The sequence below is a fragment of the Pinus tabuliformis genome, chromosome 2_2 (genome assembly GCF_031772625.1).
Source record: "Pinus tabuliformis cultivar Carrire ecotype Pingquan chromosome 2_2, CPIR1, whole genome shotgun sequence".
NCBI lineage: Eukaryota > Viridiplantae > Streptophyta > Pinopsida > Pinales > Pinaceae > Pinus > Pinus tabuliformis.
In genome coordinates, this window is record NC_142300.1 from 405,810,955 (window position 1) to 405,836,360 (window position 25,406).

The 25,406-nt window shown below is 37.5% G+C and overlaps 1 protein-coding gene and 1 pseudogene across 1 annotated transcript; one reads left to right on the top strand and one right to left on the bottom strand.

The window, feature by feature from the left end:
• Nucleotides 1–2,781: 2,781 nt before the first annotated feature.
• On the bottom strand, nt 2,782–4,043 carry LOC149192996 (high mobility group B protein 15-like; annotated as a pseudogene).
• LOC149192997 (uncharacterized) lies at nt 4,042–4,690 on the top strand. The gene has a single exon (XM_089407175.1). It carries the CDS (start codon nt 4,042–4,044, stop codon nt 4,567–4,569), a length of 528 nt encoding a protein of 175 aa, XP_089263301.1. The 3' UTR covers nt 4,570–4,690.
• Nucleotides 4,691–25,406: the final 20,716 nt, after the last annotated feature.

Below are 25,406 nucleotides of genomic sequence, written 5' to 3' on the forward strand. Positions count from 1 at the left end.
CAACCAGTACATGCAAAGCATTGACTTGTATTAACAGATGAATACCCTCGTTGCTGTCACGAGCACCTAACATCTGTTACCCATTCCACAGAGTGGGAGCAAGGGAAACGCATGCAGCTGGAACTTTTCCGCCTGGGCGTAGAACGACACTTTGCACATCCCTACGCATTATCTGAGGCAGACTGCGAGCAGATAAAATCCACCCAACCACAGAGAAATTTCTAAGCATTGAATCACACTATATCCATGCTATATCGCCATTTTAACCCTTCTCTGGTTTCAATCTTCCTGCTTGGGTTTCAATCAACCGCAGAGAAATTTCTAAGCATGGAGTGAGGGAAACGCGATGCACCTGGAACTTTTCCGCCTGGGCGTAGAACGACACTTTGCACATCCCTATGCATTATCAGAGGCAGACTGCGAGCGGATCAAATCCACCCAATGACAGAGAAATTTCTAAGAATTTGAAGGCAGACTGCGAGCAGATCAAATCCTCCCAACGACAGAGAAATTTCTAAGCATTGACACAGAGCGATAGTCCGTCTTCCTCGAGAGCATCCTTCTACAATTTTCACATTTTCTGATGATAGTGGGGGTCTATAACTATTTGCAAACATATCTTGAATCACGCTATATCCACACTATATCGCCATTTTAACCCTTCTCGTGTTTCAATCTTCCTGCTCGGATTTCAATCTGCCTGCTCACAGATGTTAACCTGATGCAACCTTAGGTGTCCTACTTTAGAGCTTGCATGTTATGTTAAAGATACAGAGGTGTAAGCTTGCATGTTATGCTATGGAGAGAGAGGTGTTAGGCACATGGCCCTCATGTAGGGCCCACAAGGTGGATAAATGTTACGATTTTCATTTTTATTTTTATTGAAATCGATTGATTTCCTTGTCTTTATTTTAAATTTGAAATTTCAGGGTGCATTGTCATTTCTCAATTGATCGAGTTTAAAAGCTACAAGATATTTCATCATACGCCACAGTTTCCTCTCTAGTGTGTCTTACATCTGATCAGGTATTTTTGCGAAACTAATCGATTTGCGTTTTCCCATTTCATTGAATTTTAGCCCATTTTCATGAAATTTCATCTCATTTCTCCATCCGTGAGTACTAGTTTTATGTCAATTAAAGCATTCTGTAGTGAATTTGGAAGAACCCAATTCAGAATTTTGAATATAGAGGGTTGAATCTCTGAAGGAATTTGTTGGGATATGATGCAATTTCAGAAAAATGATTACTACCTTGGCTAAGAAATTGGTCAGATTGTTCCATGCAGGATTACTTGTTATGTTTAGTCCTTTTTTATATAAAAATTCTGATTCTTTGTAGTCCATTAGGTGTAGAGAAACCCAATTACAAAGATGGGTGGTGGTCGAAACCACAGGGATTGCATTTCCGATTCATTGGACAAGACAATATCAAGTAAGTAGTGCTTGCATTCAATAGTTAATTTCATGTTTAATAATTCTAATTTATCCACTATCTTTCTGTGAGCGACTTTGATCCTTTGGTTTCCAAGAGGTGGTTTTGGGTTGTTAGTGAAAGCATGGGTGCCTAATAAGCATGGAGTAATGCTTCATCCTGGAGCTTCACCAGCTCCAAATTTGTATAAATTAGCACAGGCTCATCAAAACCCAGGTCTGGCATGCACCTTTGAGGCTATGAAGCTCATAAGTTGATGCCTATGGATATATCCTCAAGGTTCACAACCTCGAAGGTGAATATCAGACATGGGTTTGGGTTGGATTGTGCAAATTCAATGCACCCAATGCACTTTTACAAAGACAAACATGAAGAGTTGATGCATCACACCTTGAATAAGCCCATGTCCTTGATATAAGGGTAGGCTTTCTTTGACAAGTAGTTTTGGGCTAAATTGGAAGCTAATTCATGTGGTGGTGCTACTGCATAATTTTTAGTTTGATTTTCAGCTGGCTTTATCAACTCTGTGGTTATTAGGCAGTGGCAATTTTCTGGCAGTTTCTTGGGTACTGAGCCAGTTAGGAACTTTTTGTCATTCTGGTTCATCTAGCTAGGGTGAGGAGATTAGTTCTTCTTTGCCTTCCTTGAACAAAAGTCAGGCCCTACCCATGTTGTGTATTGCCTAGGTCTTTTTTGTAGAATATGGAACCCTTAGAAAGACCAAGGGTTTTGTCTATTGGGGCGTTTACATGGCTGAACTTCATTAAATGTCACAAATGGGGTTCTCGAATCTAAACCCCTTTTGTGTGCATAACAGTAGGCAAGATTACAGGACTTTGAATCCAGAAATAACTCGAAAAAAAATCGTTAATATAGGTCATACTACTTGGTACAAAACACCATAGGTTCTAGATCTCTGACAGGCCTGGCGGTTGTTCGTTGTGAAATTTTGCGAAAAACAAGCAAAATTACTGTTTGCTTTCCTATGTATTTATGGACAGATGATCAAGTGTCACTTGTGAGATGTGCAAGTGGAACTTGCTGAGTCAATCTCACTTCTGTTGAATTGTGAGTTCAAGGCAGACTCAGAAGAGCTGGCTTCGCTTGGTTTTCTCAAAGAGCAGGGTTGACTCAGATTGGAAGAGTCGGGTATCACAGAAAGCAGGGTGTTTTCATCTATTTTAAATTCCCTGATTTCTTGTTCAACATCTGACCATTTTCCTCAGATTGGATTTGGGATGTCTCTGAAGCTGCTGCTTCCATTCTATTAAGTGTTTCAGTATGTTTGCTAGCAGCCACCTACATCTGTTAGTATTATTATTGTAATATTTCTGGCTTGCTCCCAAGCCTAGTACTTCAATTTTAGGTGCATATGTTGTTGGTTATTTAACAGGTCAGAATTATTATCCAGTGCTTGATTTGAACGTTCATTTGTTGTAAGTGGCACTCCTCGGTCTTGAGTCTGCACTTCGGTATGATTTTCGAGCCCTTGATTTGAGCCTTCATTTCTAGAAACTAATATTCCCTTGTCCTGGGAAAGCACTTTTTGTCTCTCTCTGTATTCTTCCATTTCACTTTTGTACCTTTCTTTATCCTTCAATCCAAGCTCCTGGTAAACCTGCATCTATCAGAGATTGTCAGCACAACATACTGAGAAAGACAAAACTCATTTTATTTTTAGTTTGTTACCGGCAACAATGAAGACTAACTAAATAGCCACAAAAACGAAATTCACTTGTATCTTACAGCTTTCGCTTCATCAGTCAGTTTATTCCACGAGTCTCCAATCATTTTGTTGATCTCCCTATCCTTGCCCGGATGCAATGCTTTCAATTTTGTATGTTGCTCAGCAAAGAAAAAATTGTAACCACTCCTATTTGGCTTAGGATGGTTGGGATCCCTCTTTTTCATTTCATCCTTCCTCCTACGAGAGGAGGAACCCCTGAAGCTGTATCCCCATTATCAGAATTGTTCATGCAACTAGGTGCTTGCAAAAATTGTTCTCCAGAAAACCCTGCCGGCATCTCATACAAAACCCCTCTTAATTTCTCTGAACCAACCATCACAGTGATAAGATAAGCATTCTCAAATTTCCCATCAATAACTCCAGTCACGGGATGACCCATGGATGACATAGGATCAACTGCCAATAAAGAAAAAGGAAGGATATCTTAGCAGATATCACCAAGTCAAGGATCAAGCATAGTTAATCTAACAAGCATACCTAACAAATTGCAAGATCAAGTTATCAAGTCAGAGAGCACTTCAAATTCTGTTGAAGAATGATGGTGCTGAGGTCAGGTGGAAACCTCTCTTTCTTTTCTTAAGCAGAGGTTTAGCTTCAACAGAGGGTGTAATGGCAGGTTCATTAATATTCTTCGAGTGAGACACAGGACTTGGAGCAGGCAAAGCAGCTGAAAAATACAACAAAAAATATTAGGATACCTTCAGCACATGTGGTAGGCAACAAGAGGACATGAGAAATAGATCTGAATCTATAATCACTAGAGCTATTCTCAGTATTGTTTGTTTCTGTTATGCTTGTCAGATTAGATTGTAGTTACTAGTGCTTTTGTTTTTCTGTTGTTGTGTTTTAATCGAGATGGCCATGTTTCGTAATAGGTACTTGCCTCTTCCATATGGAGTGCTGGAGATCATTGCAGCAATGGCGTTTTTTGCAGAGTATCTCCTGTTTAACTTTCATTCTACAAGCCATGCTGGTCTTGAAGGCCGCTATCACCAAATTCTAGTGCTGCTTGTGGGTCTCTGTATTATTTCAGCAGTATTGGCAGCAGCATTTCCCAAGAGCTTTGTGGTAGATTTATTAGGTGGCATTACATTTACATTGCAGGGTATTTGGTTTTATCAGGTTGCATTTACTTTGTATGGCCCTATGATGCCAACTGGTTGCGACATCAAGGATCATGAAATAGCATGTGAGTCCAGAGAATTTGAAATGAGAGGACAACTCTTGGCAAATTTTCAACTTGGTGCTATAGTGTTATCAGTACTAACGATGGTCTTATTTCAATTTGGATTTGCGGCATCTCGTTGTGGCCATCCAAGTTTATATCACTCCAACAATGAATCACAAGACAAAAGGTTCAATCAAAACGGTATGGCTTTACATATTTAAACCTTCAGAATCTCGTCTTGGGGGCTAACCTGCTCAAAGATGAATCTCTGATGTCAGGTTTGTAAAAGGCCATCCATGCATATGCCATTCCCCAAGAAATAGTATCTGAATTTTATTTCAACCAGTTGAACTCAGCTGTGAGGGTTATACCTGTTTGTATAAGGTTAATGCCTGGGATACCTCATTCATTCTTTTCATCAACAAATTCAAAATTTTCAACTGCAGATATTGTAATTACTGGAGGTGAGTGCTAATGCTAATGTGCCTGCTTGAATTTTAAGCCTTTTGTGTTGGATTGTTCAATTATCAATTAACCATTAATGTGTATCGAGGTTATCTTTGTGTGTATACTTTTTTAACTATGTTTCTTAGCTTTTCTTACATTTTTGGTTGTGAAGATAAGATGTTAGAATCAGATCAGTATGTTTTCAAAAGGGTAACAAGTAATCTTGAAGGTGTCAAGCTTTACAAATTTACTTCTTTGTATATAAGGGAGTCTAATGCTTGCAAGCTAGCATTCATTGCAAATTTAATTACTGAAAGATTGCAGTCTTGGGTCCATGCTTGCAACCCGTATCTCATGTCAAATATGATGAAATGAAAATCAAGGCCATGGTTGTAGCCTTGTTCTGTTTCTAGTTTTTTGTTGACTTTGCAGGGGAAGTGCTAACCTCGCTGACAAGGCTGGACCTCAGCTTCAACTCACTTTTTGCGCCCATACTGACAACTCTTACAGACCTCCCTCATCTTGCTATTTTGGACGTCAGGAACAATAGTCTCTCCGGAAAGACTCCTCAAGATGACATGTTCCTTATGCCCTGCACATCTACGATTAACAATATTATCTAACATTTGTTTTGTTCAAATCACACATTTACACAAGGGGCAAAAATTGTATGGCCTTGGCTCAGCAGTGATATATCTTCGTTTTGTTGTTTACTTGGGACCTTATAGGATTACTAGTAGCACAAACCTATTTAAAACCGGGTCTGAGGGTCTGATATTTTGACTTTGTACATCTCAAGTTCCACAGTTTGATAGGTCAACCATAAATGGGTTTGTGCTAGTGTCCCTATTCAATGCCACTAATATACAATCTAGATTCAATGCATCCTTACATGTACAGTCAATAACACAAAAACAGAGTTAGTAGAACACCTCGCCCTCAATTTGATGCATCTTCAAGCTTCGCAACTTCAAGGCTTTGCATATCACATCAGAGTTTTCCAAGTTTAAGTGGATCTGTGCTATGCAACCTCAACGCTGTGCATATCACATCAGAGTCACCCAAGTTTAATTGGATCTGTGCTAGTGTCCACACTCAATAAAGCCAATGCACTATTTAGATTTAAGACACTGTTACACAGTCATGCATAAATGAGTTGATGGGTCATTACATCCTCTATTTGAACACGAGAATTTATGGTGCATATCACAATTTAGATGGGTCTATGACAGTGTACATATTGGATGCACCCAATGCAGCATCTAGATTTAATACAACTTTACCCATATATAAGTTTATAACACATTTAAGAACAGACAAACATAGAAACTTGATAGGTTTGAATCTGTGAATGTAAGGTTGGTTCTGGTGAAAGGTGCACATTGGAGTCACCTGTGTTTAGACTGTTAGTGTCCATATTCAATATATCCAATGCACCAGATTCAATGCACCGTTACATATATAGGCACATACAAACATGAATATTTGATAGAACTCTGCACCTTCAATTTGAAACTGTGAATGTAAGATTTCCTTCTAATGTGTCTACACGATACAAAGAGTTGATGGATCACCACATCCTCAATTTGTATGTATGGATGTCCCTCCCAGAACTTCGGCTTTGCCCACGATTTAACAACACTGCCAGCACTATGAACATGAGACGCTTCCTAAATTTTCTAACAAAATCCCCAAGGCAGGGACTAGCTGCCATGTAGCCTCCCTTGTTATAAATAGTTTTATGTTTGTTTGTCTTTTTTAAATAATTTTTTATTATATATAGTTAATTTTGTTATTTTTTAAATATTTTTTTATTATATAGAGTTAATTTTGTTATTATAACTTTTCTATTTTAATTTCGTAGATAATGATAGTTATTTTATTTCACTACCAAAATTAAATACAAAGACACCGAAACGGGAAAAAATCAGAAAACAATCTTCAATGATGTTTCAATTAGTTTGGTTAGATTTATAAGTTGTTTATATGTGGTAAATATCAGAGTTAAATGGCTTAATAACCCATACTATTTAATTTTTTATTTTCAGTTGTAAGAGGTTAAAAATGCTTTCACTAAATACTTTAACTAAAATTGTGTTTTGACGACGATTTTAATGAGGAAGAAAATGTGCATTAATGAGAAAGTTTTAGAACAAATAAAATATTTTTAGCTTTCTTAGTAAAAAGAAAAAAAAAAATTATATTCAAAAGTTTCTATTGAGTATTCATTATTTATAATTTTTGAATTTGTAATAAAAGCATGTTGCAATGGACTTTGTTTATCATTTGTTTCAAAAAGGTGATATGATTTTCTTATTTTACGATGGTAAATAGGAGTAAAATTCCTATCAAAATTTTAGTATACTTCGTTATTTGATTAAGTACGTTTGGAAAATTGGTTTTACTCAAGTAGACGCATTGGGATTTAGGATTTTAATAAAAATATGTCTGGTAAAAACATTAATATTAATACTATTTTCATCGACATCACATTAATATTAATATTATTTTGTTGGACATTATTACTCTCCAAATTTGTATGTAAGCAGTTTTACTTAATTTATAAATGAAAATTAAATTTAATCTTAAGTTTAAGTAGTTATTCTCCCCTTAAAAAATAATAAATGAAAGTTTAAAATTTATTTTTAAAAATAATAAATGGAATTTTAAAATTTATTTTTAAAACATAGATTTATATTTGATGAATTTAAAAATTATAAATTAAATTTGAACATTTAAGAAATTTAATTTTTTATTAAAAGATTATAATATTTTAAAATTTAGATGTAAAGTTTGAAAATATAATATTTTAAAATCTACATCAAATAATTTTGTATGTTTATTTAAAATAAACTTTTGGGAAAAAAAAATCATTTGGGAATGCAATATTTTTATCTTTTTTTTTTTAATTTTTTTTTTAAGGAGGACAAAGTCTCTCTAAACCATTTTAAAATTATTTAGTATCATTTTAAAATGTCGAGATACTAAAATTTAGGGGAGATTAAATATGGAGGAAATGAGCATTTCTAAGTGAGGCAAGATCAACTTGAGAGTGCATGCTCACAGGTCACCTCACCTTATTAGCAATAAAGTACATACATTTAAGGTATTACAAATCTGTTGAGGAGTTGGAACAACATCCTCATAAATAGGGTCTATATCCCAAATAAATCTCACAAGACATATAATCCTACATTGCAGTATTTATCCATTAATTCCAAGTTCCTCCCTTAATGGAGAAATGGATCAAAGCATAACATAAAAAACATGCATGTTGGTTTAAGTCACAGTCAAGATTACAATTTGACCTTAAATATTTCATTTTTACTTTTCTTGCTATTAAATAATGATGCTTCTTCCTTAACTTCTTCAGCTCATGATGTAATTAGGTTGTGGTTCATCAGATTCTGGAGGCCAGGATTTGTCTTCAATAGTAGCAGATTATTTAATGCATATATATACGTGGGTTGTTGTGCTTTGTTGTTATCTTCATCTCAATGGATTGTTGCCACATTAGCCTATAGTAGTGTCTAATTTCTTCAAGACTATACTACATAAGAATCCCATGAACTTCTTCACTTTCTTCATTGTTCATGTCATCTTCAACATTCATTGATTCTTCATATGTAGTTAAAACTTTTGTGGAAGTTTTATCAAGACATGGTGTTTCAACCTATGCTTTAATGAATTGTAGCTCTTCTTCAAACTTTGTTATATCCTTCGCACTGCTAATATCTGCAGACTGAACTTTTCCACTCAACAAATCATCTATTAGTTTCTTTTCCTGCAGCATTTGTAACCAACATTCACTGAAAAAGTTTTCCTCGTCATATACTGGTTCATAAATTGTATCCCATTCAGTAAAATGAATACTTTCAATAACACCTTCATCTTCAGCTACCTCATTGCATTCCATTTCAGATTGATTCCAATCTATATTTTTCATTTCATATGTGGTCTCTGCCCTATGATACTTTCTCCTGAATTGTTTAAATTCTCATACTTTCTCTTGAATCGTTTAAATTCTCTTCGAAATTGTTCGATTTTACTTTTCGTACCCATTATTTCATTTTCTTTTGTCTCATCTTTGTCTACGCAACATATACAATTTTTTAAAAATTACTAATAACAACAATTGAGATTGTAATGGCATGATTACTTACCCAAATACAATGTATGGTAGTTTGTCTAGATCCACGCACATCGAACAACAGTTCCATGCTCAGTAATAATCTTCACACATAGATCGAATCTCCAGGTAACAGATTGGCTCTCATGGCAGGTCAACTCTCCACAAAACCATCCTAAGAAATGCAGATCTAATTTTTGCGCTAAAACCATTATTTAAAGCTAAAAACAAATGATCAGATGAAAAACAATTCGCATCGCTTCGCCTTCGATCTCTCCATCATTGGGGTTCAATATAAATAGTGATTCATTCACCATGAAATGACGAAATAAAAACATATATTCAATTGAACGATAATTACCCTTCTAACAATGTAATGCCTATTGTTCAAATGTCCAAACTCTTCTTTATGGGTGGACTGGTGCAGTCTTCCCATGTTGTCTCTCATGCCTTCATATGCTTAATGACAGCAGTGGCTACTCAAAAAAAACGAGATCACGAGAACTTACACTTGGTCCATTGATTCGTCGTTTGTCCTCCAGACTGCGGCTTTTAGCAGATTTCAACACAACACAGAGAACGATTTTGAAACCCAAGCTTTAATCAATCGATAAACACAAATTCCTTTAGTCTCACAATTCTGAGCAATACCTCTACCCTTTGATAGATTGACTTCACAAAAATCTCTAATACAGGTTGTCGTGGATGGCTCTCTTGGTAATTTATTGATGACACTTGAACGGTAAATATACCATGGACAATGGTTGCGGTTTTTCAGAGACCACCAACAATTTTTCGGAGCGGTGATCGCTTGCAACAGGGATCGATCTCTTGACAATGGATGATTTATAGTTGTAGCAACCCTCTCACACACCAAAATAAAATACTACAACATCTCTTCTACTACAGAATGATCCACAAATCCACCGAATGGCATTTGATTATTCTCCCTGCTCGTAACTCTATCGTTCTCTTCATAAACTTATACAAACTTTATCATGGCTCTCTGACAGATTCCACGCAACACAACTTATTCACTAGCACACATCTGCTCATGGTCAACAAACTTCTTAATCACACCGGTTTTGACTTACTGGCAATCCCCACTCTTCCACAACTCCACTTCCTCTTATGGCTTCAAACAACTATCAAACACACAGTCAAATTCACCCTTTAAAAATTCCCTACTGAAACACAACTGACGTCGTCTAATTGCAAGAGCAACGATGACTCCCAAAACAATGGATCAAACAGAGCTCCTCAATAGCTCCTCCTCACCCATAGATCTGATTCCATGCTTTCCTACACCACTTCCAAGCTTCATGGTGCACAAAGACAATGCTTCCCATAGACAGGACGCCAAATACAAAAAAAAAGGAGACAACCAAACGGCACCATTGCTTCACACAAAAGGGCTTAACACGAGCTTGGGAAAATTAACATCATTCCCCATTACATCACACGACCTGCAGTAGCTCACGCAACCCTTCTTTGCCTCTACACGCAATTTTAATAGATTTTCAGTTTCTACTTGAGATCAATAAGACAATAGTCTCACATTATCCTTGGAGCAGGTACACTGATCTACGATTCCATACACACAGAGTCTAGCACTCCACTGGGACTTCAATTTAGAGTCTAGTGCTTCAATGCGATACTTATAGTAGAGTTTTATGCCCTTACTACTAGCTCCACACATATATTGGCAACTCCATAATGATTTGTGGCTCTTGTGTAATAACGTCGTGCCAGGGTGTGCTTATGCACATGATTTAGTGTTTGAACTTCAACCCTTTAGTTTGACAGTCCAATTCTAGCAGGAGTGGTGCCAGGCTCAACTCCTTCACAAGTCAAAGAGATAATTGATAATTGAATAGGACTCCCTCTTCCAAATCTGAGACAGTAGTCGTCACTTTTCCAACAGCTCCATAGACCATACACAGGCGGCACAACAGCTATATTGGTCTAGAGATCAAATCCAACAAGGAGTAAGAGCAGAATGAAGAATATGATGATGTTCGCATGCACGATTGCGACGAAGAATATTTAGACTTCCTATTTGAAGACATCTTCGTCCGTTTTTGTATACCAAGGGAGATAGTGACAGATGGAGGGCCCTAGTTTACATCCCATATGATCCAAAGGTTCGTTGAAAAATATAAAATCCATCATAGAATCACAACATCTTATGATCCGCAAGAGAATGGCCAAGTGGAAAGCACCAACAATGTCATTGAGGGGATTCTTACCAAGACTGTGGCTAGTTACCGAAGGAATTGGGCCAATAAAATTCCATAAGTGTTGTGGGCATACAGAACTACATGGAGTAATACCACAAGATTCTCACCATATGAACTTGTGTATGGTAAAAATCCCTTATTCCTTATTGAGTTCGAAATCAATACATTGAGAACAACATTGCAGGTGAATTTGGATCTGGCTACAATACAAAAGCAAAGGTTGAACCAACTCAATGAATTGAAGGAGAAACGGCTAACTTCTATCCAGCAAAAAGAGATTATCTAGCAGCGAAGAGCTAAGTGGCATGACATGTTCATCAAGAAGAAAAAGTTTCAGAAAGGAGATTGGGCTCTCTTATATGATTCAATATTCAAGGACTTCAAGGGTAAGCTCTGCACGAGATGGCTAGGTCCCCATGAGGTATATGCAGTCTTTGACAATGCCACTGTGAATTTGGTTACCATTGACAGTTCAAGGACACCATTTCTTGCAAATGGGCACCATCTTTGGTTATATCATAAATCTTTTTCAAGGGATTCATTTGACATTATCACAAATTCAGATCTTCAAATTATAGGAGCAAGGGAAAACTCCCTTGTGGTGCCAAAATTCTAATTCTTCAATAAGTGTAATAGCTGAAAACCAGACTTTGGATGTGTATCTGATTTTTGGACTCAAGAAGAAACACTGGATTTCTGAGGTTCGGACGATCTGCAATGGCACATCTCGCGAGGGTTTACACTGAGGCTGCATATGCAGGGGCCGGATCATCCCAAAACCCGCCAAAAGTAGTGGATCTGCGGATGCAAAACGTGCATACGCTAATTCTAAGCGGACTTTTCCATCAAGGGGGCACAAGAAAGGGTATATTCATTGCAGAATCCACTGCTGATCATGCAATTGGCCTTCTGGGCAAGACGGAAACTAGCACGCCAATCCACCTTAGCAAGAACCATAGCAAATAGGGAGATCTCTGCCATCGCACGACTGCATGCATATCAAACGCCCAGAATAGGGATCTCTCAGCAGTAAGGGAAAATGCCCACATGGGCGTTTGGGAAGATGAGAACTGCCAAGCAGTTGGCTAGACCAGGGGCCTCCCCACTGATAACCGAAAACTCATATTGGCCATTTGCGAGCACTAGACGACTGTCGAGGAAAATGGCCCAGATCTGATGCCTGAGATCTTTATGGGGAATGGACAGCAGAAGGGACAACTACGCGCTACTGGGTATGGATCAAGGAGATCTTATGATATTATTGTTGAATGGCTTGGATCTACTGAATCACACTTTGGATCTACTATGATAGTACCTGAAAAAATGTTGATAGGAGGTGGAAAGCCCTTTTACACAACGGGAAGACATATAAACCCTAGATCTGCCATCGATCCGCCAGATTTGGAATTCAATCTAGTAAATGGAGGCTTGGATAAGGTTGATCCGTCATGTATGAATACAGATATGAAGAAAACGTTTATCAGATTGATAGAAGGCAGACATTATTGTGTACAGATGAGGAAAGGGATGAGTGTTCTAGAGTTAAAAAAGGAGATCCAGATCAAACTGGGAACTCCATTAACATACCAAAATTTGTTATTTTCAGGACTCTGCTTGCAGGACCAACACACACTCCAGCACTATGGAGTTGTTAAAGGTTCAACCATCATCCTCAATCTGAGACTGTGAGGCGGGTGCAAGGGAGCCAGCTCAAAAACTACAGGCTCTTTTCGCTATGTAATCAAAGGAAAGGAACCATTGCAACACAGACCAGCACCCACAAAAAAGCTTCCATGCCCCTACATTGTGGAACAGAAGCCAGAATCACCCATGCTTACTGTATCTCTACCGGAGGTAATGGATATATACACAGATTTAATCCACAATGTTGTTATATGTAGATTTAATGGTTATTGGCCAAAAGTGGATGCACTGCACCAATGGATTTTCACATCATGGTCATCTAAATGTGAAATATATCTATGCCCTAAGGGTTTTTTCATAGTTAGATTTAGCACAGAACTGGAACGAGACAACATCATTAATCAGGGGCTTTGGTTTTGGGGTAGTGCTGGTCTCTTTATCACCCCCTGGTTCCCGAACTTTGATGCCAATACCATGGTAGTTTCAACGATGCTAGTTTGGGTAAGGCTGCATAACCTCCCACTGCTTTTTTGGCACCAAAAAGCTTTAACATCCATTGGGAACTCCTTAGGAAAACATCTTAAAACAGATGAAGACAAAGCTATCCAGGGAATCTTCACATATGCCAAAATATGTGTAGAGGTGGACCTAAGTCAAGGACTCCCGGATCACATCACATTGAATTTCAATAATTCACTATGAACACAACCACTTCACTATGAGAACACGACATTCAGATGTGGCAACTGCTTGCAGACAGGGCACCCACAATATGCTTTTCCATTGGCTAGTAAGGAGCCAAAATGGAACAAGAAACAACAGAAAAAAACCCAAAGGTTGGTAGCATACTGAACCACTAGAGGAGGCACTGAAGATAGAACCCACAGACATGCAAAGGAGACAGGAAAAAATATAGGAAGAGAGCACCGTGGGGCCCAATTTGGGGCAAAATAACTTGGTACGGCAACAAGAATTACAACTAGAAATAAGCGGCGCTAAATGAGCACATAGTTCCGAAGGATCGGAATCTGATAAAGAATAACCAATGTACACAGAGGAAAACTAGCTTGCTATAATTGTTCCCACTCCCAACACTGGAGTTTGGCGAAAAGTGGAGAAGAAAAAAGGCAGGAAAATATAGGCCTGCTGGCACAATATCTCTTTTCTTGTTAATTTTGTATTCTTATGCGTCTTGATTTTCAGGAACAACTCATATGCATATGCTCTAAGCTTCTACAAAATGTAATTTTCTTCATATGAATAAAATTACGACTTTTTTCCTACGTGAAAAAAAAAACAGCTGAAAACCAACCTCTATCGGTGGTTGTTACACTTGCTAAAAAAATAAAAAAAACTTTAAAAAATAAAACAATCTCGGTGTGAAAACCGTTTTTGGGCACATACATACAATTTCTGTAGCAGTTGAAAACCACTCTATGGCAGTTGTTACACACTCTGTGACAACATTTGTTATTTCAAGCATATCGTACAATAATTTTGTTACACGATTTTTTTCTTTGCTTTTATCTTTTGTGGAAATCGATAATACATAACAGTCGTCTTGTTTGTTAAATCTGTAACAGCCGACGGCTTCTAGAAATAATCCAAGTAAGTTATTTATTGTGATAGACAACATGCATCACCATGATTCGGGAGTAGTTGCTGTGACCACTAGAATTAAATTCGCGCACCTCGTCACTAATGGCTTCTCTCCACGTCACACCAGGTACATCATAAAATGGTAATATCGCTATCCTCTTTTATTTAGTAATTATGACAATCTAACGCGATATCCCGTTTGATGGTCAAGTTTGTCTGTCAGATTTAAGCCAGGTGGGGGGACGAATTACATGATGACACGACATTTTCATGACCTGTGAGAATTTAAAAACTACAACAAAAGCATCATGATCTTGTAATCATTGTGATTTAATGATTGATCATGCCAAAAAAGGGAATTGTACCTTAGACTAGACCTCCCATAACCTAGCATTAATAATGAAACGTTACTACGTAGTACGAATCCTAATTTGAAATTCTTTCCTGCATCACCATACCATTTACCCACTGTTGAAGCATTGCATCCTCATTTGGGGTTCTCAGATAGAAGTGGAGGAGAATAGTTGTTGGGCTAGAACAACTATGTATTTTGTCGATCGCTTCGCAACTTCTCAAGGGGGAAAATAGAGGAGAACAACATTGAATTTGTGTAGCAATGGGTGGAGCAGCAATTCGACATGAACTAGGATCAACTAAGGCTTTAGAAAACTGCCCCAAAGCATGCCAAATTTTTAAAGACGTAGGATTGTTTGAGTTTTTCCAAAGGCTGGAAGGATCAGACGGGACAATTTCTATGGAATTCATGAAGAATTTAAAGAGGAATCAAATGGATGTCAGGGGATTAAAGCTAGAAGTTACAGAAGAGGTAATTTCTCGAGTGACGACATTACCAATAGAGGGTAGAAGGTGGTTTAACAAAAAAATTAATGACCCCTCTTTGAAGGAGGATTTTCTCCAAGGTGAGGAATGGATGGTGAAGAAAGGAATGGGGATTGAAAGGTTGTCACTTCCCTAGCCATGGGACGATGTCACTCTTTACCTCATCAAGTATATTACTTGTGAGGGAAGCAAACCAATCGTATTTAATTACCACTTCCCATTGATAAACCACCTCCAACATCGACAGTTGATAAACCTCCCCTACTTTTTTCTAGAAAATATCAGGCATATGGCCACGGCCATGAAAATAGTTGCGTATCTAGAAACTTGCATCACAAACCACGACCTCATCAAGCTAATTGTGTTGGACGCCCTAAGTTGCAAGGGTAGGAGCTGGGAGGAATTCATGAGAAATAAGGCTAGGACTACCCGCAGGAAGCAAACTGGGACATCAGAGGAAGCTCTAGCAGAAACCAAGGAGCAGCCCCAACCCTCCGAAGTAAGGGCTGGAAAGAGACCAGTTGACAACCAATTGGTGATAAGTGGCCAAAACAGATAATAAGGGTTAGCAGGCACCCAAAGTCCTCATCCTTGTCTAAGAAGAACAAGGAGGCAGCAAGGCAGGAAGATGAAGCGAAGGCTCGACCGGAGGAACCTTCCTCACCAGGTAAGAACGAGACCCAATCCTTGCTGCTTAAAATTGAAATTTTAAAAAGAGAAAATGAAAAGCTAAGGAAGCAGTTAGCAGAGGATAAGGTAGAGGCAAGGGCCTTGGGGTCAGACACTTTGGCTGAGGCTGTAGATAGAGCCAAGAAGGAAAATGTTTTGGGTGTTGTATGCACAGTCTGTGCTAAGGAGCTAGTGGTAGCGGGGTATAGAGTCTGTCCAGTGGAGACCATTTTGAAGGGAACACAAATTGAGTCCTAGGAAGCTGACACATGGAAACTAGTTGAAGAATTTGTTGTTACACAAGAACTAGTAGCTGAGACAGAGCATTCCATAGAAAGTAATTTGGTAGCTGATACACAGGAACCCTTGGTTGACATTGTTGTTACACAAGAACCAACAGTGGAAACAAAATCTAACCAAGGGGAAAAAGAAGAAGCTGATATCCATGAACCTGTGGTTGACACTACTGTTACACAAGAACCAGCAGTGGAAACAAAAGCTCACCAAGGGGAAAATGATACACAAGAACTTGTGGATGACACTATTATTACACAAGAACCAACAGTGGAAGCGGAAGCTGATCAAAGAGAAAAAGAAACTGTTACACAAAAATCCATTGATGACGTTGTTGTTACACAAGAACCAGCAGCCAAAATGGAGTAGTTTCACCCTCGGGAGGTTGTTACACCTTCGATTGTTAGTGCATGTGGGAGAACACCAGGTCCTGATGAAGGATGGTGTTCTAAAAGAATGTTGTTGATACCAGAGTTACAGAAATGGAAGTAGTAGGTGCTCTCTCTACAAGAGGGAATGATCTCTCTCAAGGCACACAAAAGGATGATGGATTCACTCAGGAAGAAATGGTTAAAGAAAGAGTGGGAGAGAGAATGGGAAGTGTGGAGACATAAGGAAGCTATGAAGAAGAAGGATGAACAATTGCAGCTATTACAACGACAGTGTTAGGTCCCTATACTACTAGTGTAACCCCTTATTGTTATTATTGCAACCCCCTTATTGTATTATTATGCCCATATAGTCCCCATGTTATTATTATTGTGCCCCATAGAAGCCCATTATTGTTATTGTTGTGCCCCTACAGTATTATTGCTATGTAGGCCCTGATTGTATTGGGACCCCTTAGACTCCTATATATAGAAAGGAGGTCTTGTCATTTATATCATCCAAGAATTCTTCATTTATGTAATGTAAAGGAGGTTTCCCCCTCGAAGAGGCTTATTTGAAGGCATTGATATATATTATCTATCTTTTTGTGAGCTAGTTTCAAAACATTTGGTATCAGAGCTTTCGATTCTAGGGTTTCACTACTCCAAATAGGTCATCATGGCAGTTTCGCTACGAAGTTTCAGAAGCTAAAAAAAACCCATTTGAGGCAAAATCATTCTGAACCTCAGGATTGAATTTAAGATATTGTCTCGCTATATTTCGGAGATATGATCTGAGGAAGTTAGGGTTTTGCAAGATCCATAATTCCATCACAAACAGGTCATCGTAAAATTTTCGCTATAATTATTTTTCTACAAAGGTTCAAATTCTGAAATTAAAACCCATTTGATCTGAAATCGTAATGAAGCTCGAGCGTGAATTTTAGATCTTGTTTTTCTATATTTTCAAAGATATTTTCCAAGACATTTAAGTTTTTTCCAGGCTCCCGAATTACATCCCAAACAGGTGACATGGGGAAAAACATCATAACTTTCTCTCTGAGTATGAGATTGAAATTTCATAAAAAGCTACAGAAAGAGGATGGCCTGTAGTCTTATGTGTATTGGTTGCAGGTCCTAAGGTTGAAACAGTGAAACATGGCACTTCATACAAGTTCGATCTATTGAACGAGTCTATAATCAGGTCATCGTGGGAGATTTAACATAACTCTTCCATGGAGAATCCAATCTTGATCAGACTTGTAGGGTTGGAAAGAGGACTCAGAGGGCTACTGCAAGTTGCAATTTCAAATCTTGGAGATCTAAAATTTTAGAGATACAACAGATTCAAGATCAAGATACTAAAAGAAAGAAAAAGAATGACTCGAATCAAGAAAATAGAAACACCTAATTTGAAGAAAGGCATGGAAGATTTCAAGAAAGACATGGAAGGTTTGAAGGAAGGTGGGATAAAATTGCGACAAGAAAGGCCTCCTAATGAAGAAACGATAGTAGGGGAAACTCATGATGAGAAAAAAAATATGTTAATCCTGATTTCATAGAATCTAACATTGGATTGAGGACACACCATATTCCAAAGATCGATATGAGGAAGTTTGATGGCAAGGATCCCATAACATGGATACTACAGATGGAGAAATATTTTGATATACATGAGGTGCAATTGTTACAAAAGGTACGTATTGCAACTTCATATTTAAAATGGAATCAATTTGTATGGTATAAAGGGATTTGTTCTCGTAAACCACTTGTCACCTGGTCAATTTTCACAGAGGAAATGATAGCACATTATGAGGATACAAAGAGAAATGCCTTCTTTAGCCAATTGATAAATCTCAAACAAAAGGGTGCAATGGAAGAGCACATTGAGGACTTCCAAAAATTGAATATAGGGATAAATGATATTCCAAAGAAACAAAGGATTGATGTTTTCATAGGGACTTTAAAGGATAACATTCAACATGAGGTTCATCTTTGGGAACCTGATTCATTGGAGAAGGCATTCAGGTTGGCAAGAAAAATTCAAAGAAAATTTATGGCAACAAGAAATCCTACCACTCACAATTATAAAGATGGAAGTGTTGTTTCTCCTAACCTTTCACCACCTACAAGGTTGACACCACAACAATTGGAAGAAAAAATAGAAAAAGGGTTTTGTTATAATGGTGATAGAAAATACACTAAAGGTCATAAGTGTGCTGAGAAGAAATTAATTTACATAGATGGGGAAGAGGAGAAAGAAAAGGAACAAGAAAAATCAAAAGAAAAGGATATACACCAAGAACCAATTCCAGATAAAGAAGAAATGAATCAGACCGTACCTTGCAATGCAATGACATGAATTACCACTCCTCAAACTCTCAAGATAGAAGGGCATATCAAGAATAAAAAGGTGGGCATATCAAGAATAAAAAGGTAATAGTGTTGATTGATTCGGATAGTTCCCATAATTTATTCATTGTAAGATAGCCAAGGAATTAAATTTCTTCCTATATCCAGCACCAAAGTGTCAAGTAGTGGTTGTAAATGGAAGAACCATAAATTGCTCTAGAAAGTGCCATAATATCAAGCTATCCATGGTAGAATATGTGTTGAATAGTCCAATGCTTTCCATTCCAATGGGTGGTGCTGATGTTGTACTAGGAGTCCAATGGATACAATCTTTGGGCACAATAGCTTTTAATTTTCAAGAATTTTTCTTGATTTTTTTTTGGGAAGGAATGGAAGTTGAATTAAGGGGTATCGTAGGGAAACTCGGAAAGGTAATTAGCTCTAACAGCATGACGAAGCTTCTAAATAAATAACAATGGGGTGTAATTGCGCAATTATGTTCACTAGAGGTTCCCACGTCGAAATCATCTATTTCTCCAGATCTCCAAAATCTTTTGGACAATAATTCTAAGGTATTTGAGACCCCCAAAGGCCTCCCACCTATTCATGATCATGATCATGCTATTCATTTGATTCCAAGAAGTGTTCCCCCAAACATCAGGCCTTACAGATATCCATATGACCAAAAGAGTTAAATTGAATGTATGGTTGCAGAAATGCTAGAGGTTGGTATAATTCAACCTAGTCAAAGTTCTTTCTCTGCTCCAGTGGTATTGGTACACAAGAAGAATGGATCATGGCAACATTTGTCCGGATTATAGCGAGCTCAAAAAGCTTACTATTAAAGATAAATTTCCCATTCCTATCATTGATGAATTATTGGATGAATTACATGGACCAATTTACTTCATCGAGTCAGATATTTGTTCAGGATATCATCAAATTAGAATGAAGATTGAAGACATTCTGAAAACAACATTTAGAACTCGCGAGGGTCATTATGAATTTTTTCTCATTCCTTTTTGCCTTACCAATGTACCTTCTACATTTCAAGGTTTGATGAATTCCATTTTCAAACCCTTCCTTAGAAAACTTGTGTTAGTACTTCTTGACGATATACTAATCTATGGCAAGTCTTGGAAGGATCATGTTCAACATGTTGACAAAGTGCTCAAAATATTGGAGGAGAAACAATTATATGCAAAAAGGTCCAAATGTTTCTTTGGAGTACAAGAGGTGGAATATTTGGGTCATATTGTATCTGATGAAGGTGTTAAGGTAGACCCTAGCAAAATTAAAGTCATTAAGGAATGGAAAATTCCCACATCCATAAAGCATCTACAAGGATTTCTCTGGTCGACAGGGTATTATCGTAAGTGTGTTAAGAATTATGGGAGAATAAAAGCACCTCTAACAACATTACTAATGAAATATGCATTTTCTTGGACTCCAGAAGCAATGAAGGCCTTTGAACATCTTAAAGAGGCAATGTGCCAAGCACCGGTCTTAGCTAAGCCAATCTTCACAAAAACCTTTATTGTGGAATGCGATGCCTCAGGAAATGGAATTGGTGTTGTTTTAATGCAAGAAGAAAGTCCCATTTCTTTCGAAAGTCGTCCAATCAAAATAAAATATTTACACAAAGCTATTTACGAAAAGGAAATGTTGGCAATACTACATGCACTTAAAAAATGGCGACCTTACCTAATGGGAATATATTTCAAGGTAAAAACGAATCATGATAGTCTTAAATACCTTTTAGAAAAAAATATTATCTTTAGAAGAACAACAAAAGTGGGTCACAAATATGTTGGGCTATGACTTTGAAATAATCTACGAAAAAGGGAACAAAATTGTTGTTGCAGATGCACTCTCAAGAAAGGATGAGGATGTGGAAGCATTGTTTTGTGTCATTTCTATTATCCAAACAGATTGGAAAAATGAAGCAAGGGATGAATGGAAGAATGAAGAGGTGTGGCCACTCATTCAAAAGTTACAGAAGATACCAGTTCAAATAATATTGCCAGAACTTGACAAGGAAGGAAAAAACATATTGGAACCTAAAGTAGTCATAGAAACAAGAAATCGACAGCTATAAAATCGATCAATTTCAGAGTATCTCATCAAGTGGAAGAACTTACTTGCTGAAGATTCCACATGGGAGGATGAGAATTTTATACAGAAGCATCAAAACTACTCAAGCGTTGAGGACAACACGTTTTTGAAGGAAAGGGGCATGTTAGGTCCATATACTGCTAGTGTAACCCCTTATTGTTATTAGTGCAACCCCCTTATTGTATTATTGTTCCCATATAGTCCCCATGTTATTATTATTGCGCCCCATAGAATCCCACTATTGTTATTGTTGTGCCCCTACAATATTATTGTTATGTACGCTCTGATTGTATTGGGACCCCTTAGACTCCTATATATAGAAAGGAGGTCTTGTCATTTGTATCATCCAAGAATTGTTCATTTGTGTAATGTAAATAAGGTTTCCCCCTCAAAGAGGCTCATTTGAAGGCGTTGATCTATATTTTATATCTTTTTGTGAGCTGGTTTCATAACAGGCAGGTTCTAGATCTAACAAATGATAAGACAAAGCTTCGTGATCTTGTATTGAACCTGATAGGATGCGGGTGGCCTTCCCCATGATATCCAGTGTTCTTCTGGGAACATTATTATTTGTTTCAATTAAAAGTAGTCTTTGAGAACTGATCTTATTTGGATTCTTCTACCCGTACTTTTCTTGAAATTTTTCGTACTAGTGATTTTGACGAACAAAACCTACTTTGTGAGTTGTTTTTGCATAACATAATGTGTTAATATGTCAGTACCAAGATGGTGGAAAGTGTTTTCTCCTATATGGGGGATTTGTAGTTGTGGGTCTTCCTTTCTTTTATGAGGAACCAAATCGAATGGCATCTGGCCATGAAATCAGCTAAGACCAATGAAAAAAGGGCAACATTATGGATCAAAAAAGAACCAATAATAGTTTATGAACTAAGACGTGAGTTTAAGCTTTTCATGAGTACCTTGGGGGTCAGGGAACAATCAGCCACTTATAGAAAAAGGATTGTGGGGATTTTCCTCAATTTGTATGCACAAATGAAAAGTCGAGCGCTAGCAGGGTGCCTTAAGTGCATCGATGCTTGTAGTGTTGGATTACAAGAAGGAGATCCTTTTGAGTATAGGAATTTTGTGGTCGTTATTACACTGGTACCCAATCATGCTTGGGTGGTGCAGACATTGGTAGCATTTTGGATCGGACTTAGATTCAAATTTCCTCTGATTTGGTTACTAGTGGAAGAATACCAGCCGGATTACCACTTGTGCGACTATGAAGAAGAATCCTGACCGTGACAGCTGATGGATACTCAGGGGTATAGGGCTTCTGGTGAAGACACTACTAGTGCCTATAATTTTACAGAAATGCATCAGGGCTATAGCAGGAGAAGTTGAGGTTCTGCATGGGGACATGCAATTGCTTCAGTTGGGGGGAGATGTTGGGTGTGATTTCTATACCTATTTCCTACACTTCCTTTCCCCAGTTTTGATCGTCTTTCCCTCCAGGCCAATGAAACTTCACATGTTAATCACCATTTTTTTCTCATTATATACAACCTATTTCGCCGCCATGTTATTTTTCCATTTTTGATAAATATAAAATGCAATATTCATTTTTGTGGCTAACTGGGGTAAGCATTGGAGAAGTATTTTAGATCCTCTCCTCTTTTTTAGGTGTGGCTTGTGAAGACAAGGTTATGGAGTGAACAAGCCACGTTGATTGGTCTCAAAGCAGGGTGGAGCAGATTGTTGTTACACTCTATATGCTGCTACAAATTGTTGTTACACTCTTTATGTTGTTACACCACGTGCTGTTAAAGGTGACTGTTGTTACACCTCAGATTTTGTTACAAGGATGATGTTACATAGTGATTGTTGTTACATCCCAAACCTTCATTTGATTACAGGATGTTGTTGCACCGTAGCTGGCAAAGTCGTGGGTACTATTCCATACAACAACTGTCGGAATTTATGAATTGTTTATTTAGAAAGTAAAAGATCCAAACAGTTGTGATCTCAACCAATGTATTTGAATAGAAATTGTATTTAGAAACAGGTTATAACGATTTCTATTTTATGATCAACATGAGAATCGTGAGATTCTCATGACTGATCTATTCCTGATTTTGGGTATGTAATAACTAAAAGATAAACTTAATCTCTCATGTACGAGGATGAAATAGGAGCATTGTTATTTTGATCCTCTAACTTTTAATTATTTTTAATTCTGAAGACACTGCGGTGATGTTGTTATTGTTTCTCATTCGATTCTTTAACTAACCCCGTGTTCATTCCCGTGCTCCTGCTAGGGATGAAGGGTCGTCCTCTTTAGTAAGGACTACAGTGGTAGACGTAGCTGTATATTATTGTTTCTTTTATTTATTATATGGTTTTCTGCTGTTGCTCTATAAATTGTAGAATATATCTGCTTCAGTTCCATAATTATGTTATGATGTTACACTGGTTTGATTAAACAATATGGTAGTTGACCAGCTAGTGTAGTTATTAGTTCAACGTGGCATGGCCTTGCTATGGTAATTGTGAAGTATGACTTTATTTATGTAGAGTGTTTTAGTTTCTGCATGAATGATTTAATTTCTGCAATTGATTCATCGACATTCTTTACTGTTTTTCTATTTTCATTCTCGGTTGCAGTGTATCGGCACAGATAGTGCAAACTCCATTGAAACAACAAGACCTACCCTAGTTTGAAAATTAAATGGTTGTCATCTTGGTCAATTAGGATTGATTAAAACAACACTACAGGCTACACAGATGCCTAGTGAGCATCCCAATCACAAAATTTTGCATATTTGACAAAACGGACAACAGACTCTAACTTTCTCATACGAACTCCGTCTTGAGTGAAACAAGTTGCGTTGGGATCATATCATTGAGACAGACGTGTTTGATCAAGTTTTGATCAATTCTGATCACTTTGAGTTTTGAGCAAATTTTTGCCCCTAATCTAGATTCTAATCACTCCTTCCCACTGACAGGATTTCAGACACACAAAAGTTGGTTATCTGATGAGAGTTGAATACTCTTCTCCTTCCAAAGTTCTATCAATTAAGTCCACTTGGAAAAATCTCCATGACAACCACTTGGGTTCACTGACATGTCTTTCCTTGGAAATGGCTTGGCACTTTAACCAATGTTCTTGTTTTGTTGTTGACCCAATCCAACACTTGTTGGTGGCTTATTGATTAAAAACCTTGTTGTACCAAAGTGATGCAGGAGCATCCAGATCAACAATTTCATTGTATTTCAATAGACATAGGGGGTCTTGTGTTTTCAAGGAAGTTGGTTTCCTGAGTATTAAATTAATGTAATTTTAATGTTTTTGAATGATTTTAATTTATAATAGGAATTAATTAAATATTGTGAGGATATTTGTAAATGCTCTCAAATGTAGGAGAACATGAGTGATGATGAGTGATTAGTGAGAATTGAGAGATTTTGAAATATTGTAAATATTAGATTAGGAATTGGTTTCATGGTTTGAGGAACTAGAGAGAATCCTTAGGGATTAGTTGAGTCAAAAGTGGACTTAGAGGATATTCAGAATTTAGTTCAAAAGATTAAGGATCTAAACCGAAATGGGTTACAAAACCTTTTGTATAAATGTAAGCCTAAAAGGCATAGAGAGAGTTAGTTAGGTAGTGAGTTTGTGAGTTAGAGTGAGAATCAGAGTTCAGAGATTAGATAGGGTTTGACTGTAAGCCTACGGGCAGGAAAGGAAAAGGACACTGACTAGAAAATCAGGCCATAGAGGGAGATTCATTATGTAAATAATTGTTTATAAAGATAGAGAATTCAATTCCTGAGTTGTATGGTGTGTATTGATTAATGGAATTATAAATTGTGTGAATTAGAGTAATTCTGCATAGTATATGTATGCAGGTGGAATTAAAGCAGAACACAGAGGTGGAGAATGAAGGATACTGGTCTAATTGTTTGAATTCGATTGAAGGATCAAAGTTGAAGTTCAAATGTGATAGCGTTTAAATAATACACAGAACAAAGCTCAGGAAGGATTCAAGCGGAAGAACAATCAAAGATTGAAATTAGTGAAAGGAATAAGAAATCCTTGCTTCAACCTGGTTCTGTGGTTGAAGTCTTCGACGCAATGTATGGATTGGTCAAGTTGAAGCAAAGTCATTGAGCAGTCAAGTCACACACAGAAGATCAACGACGTAGAAAGAATTAAACAGCAAAGAACGGGAACCGTAGGATCGGCCAAATCGATAGATGATATTGACGGAAGATGAATGGCGGAGATTAAAACCACGCGTTAGTAGAAGGATGGAGCGGTCTTCACAAGTGGTTAGTTGTATCTCGTGTGCCCTAAAAGTTGTAAATGGTATTCTACGATTTCACACGATTAACTTGAGGGGTTGACACGTAGC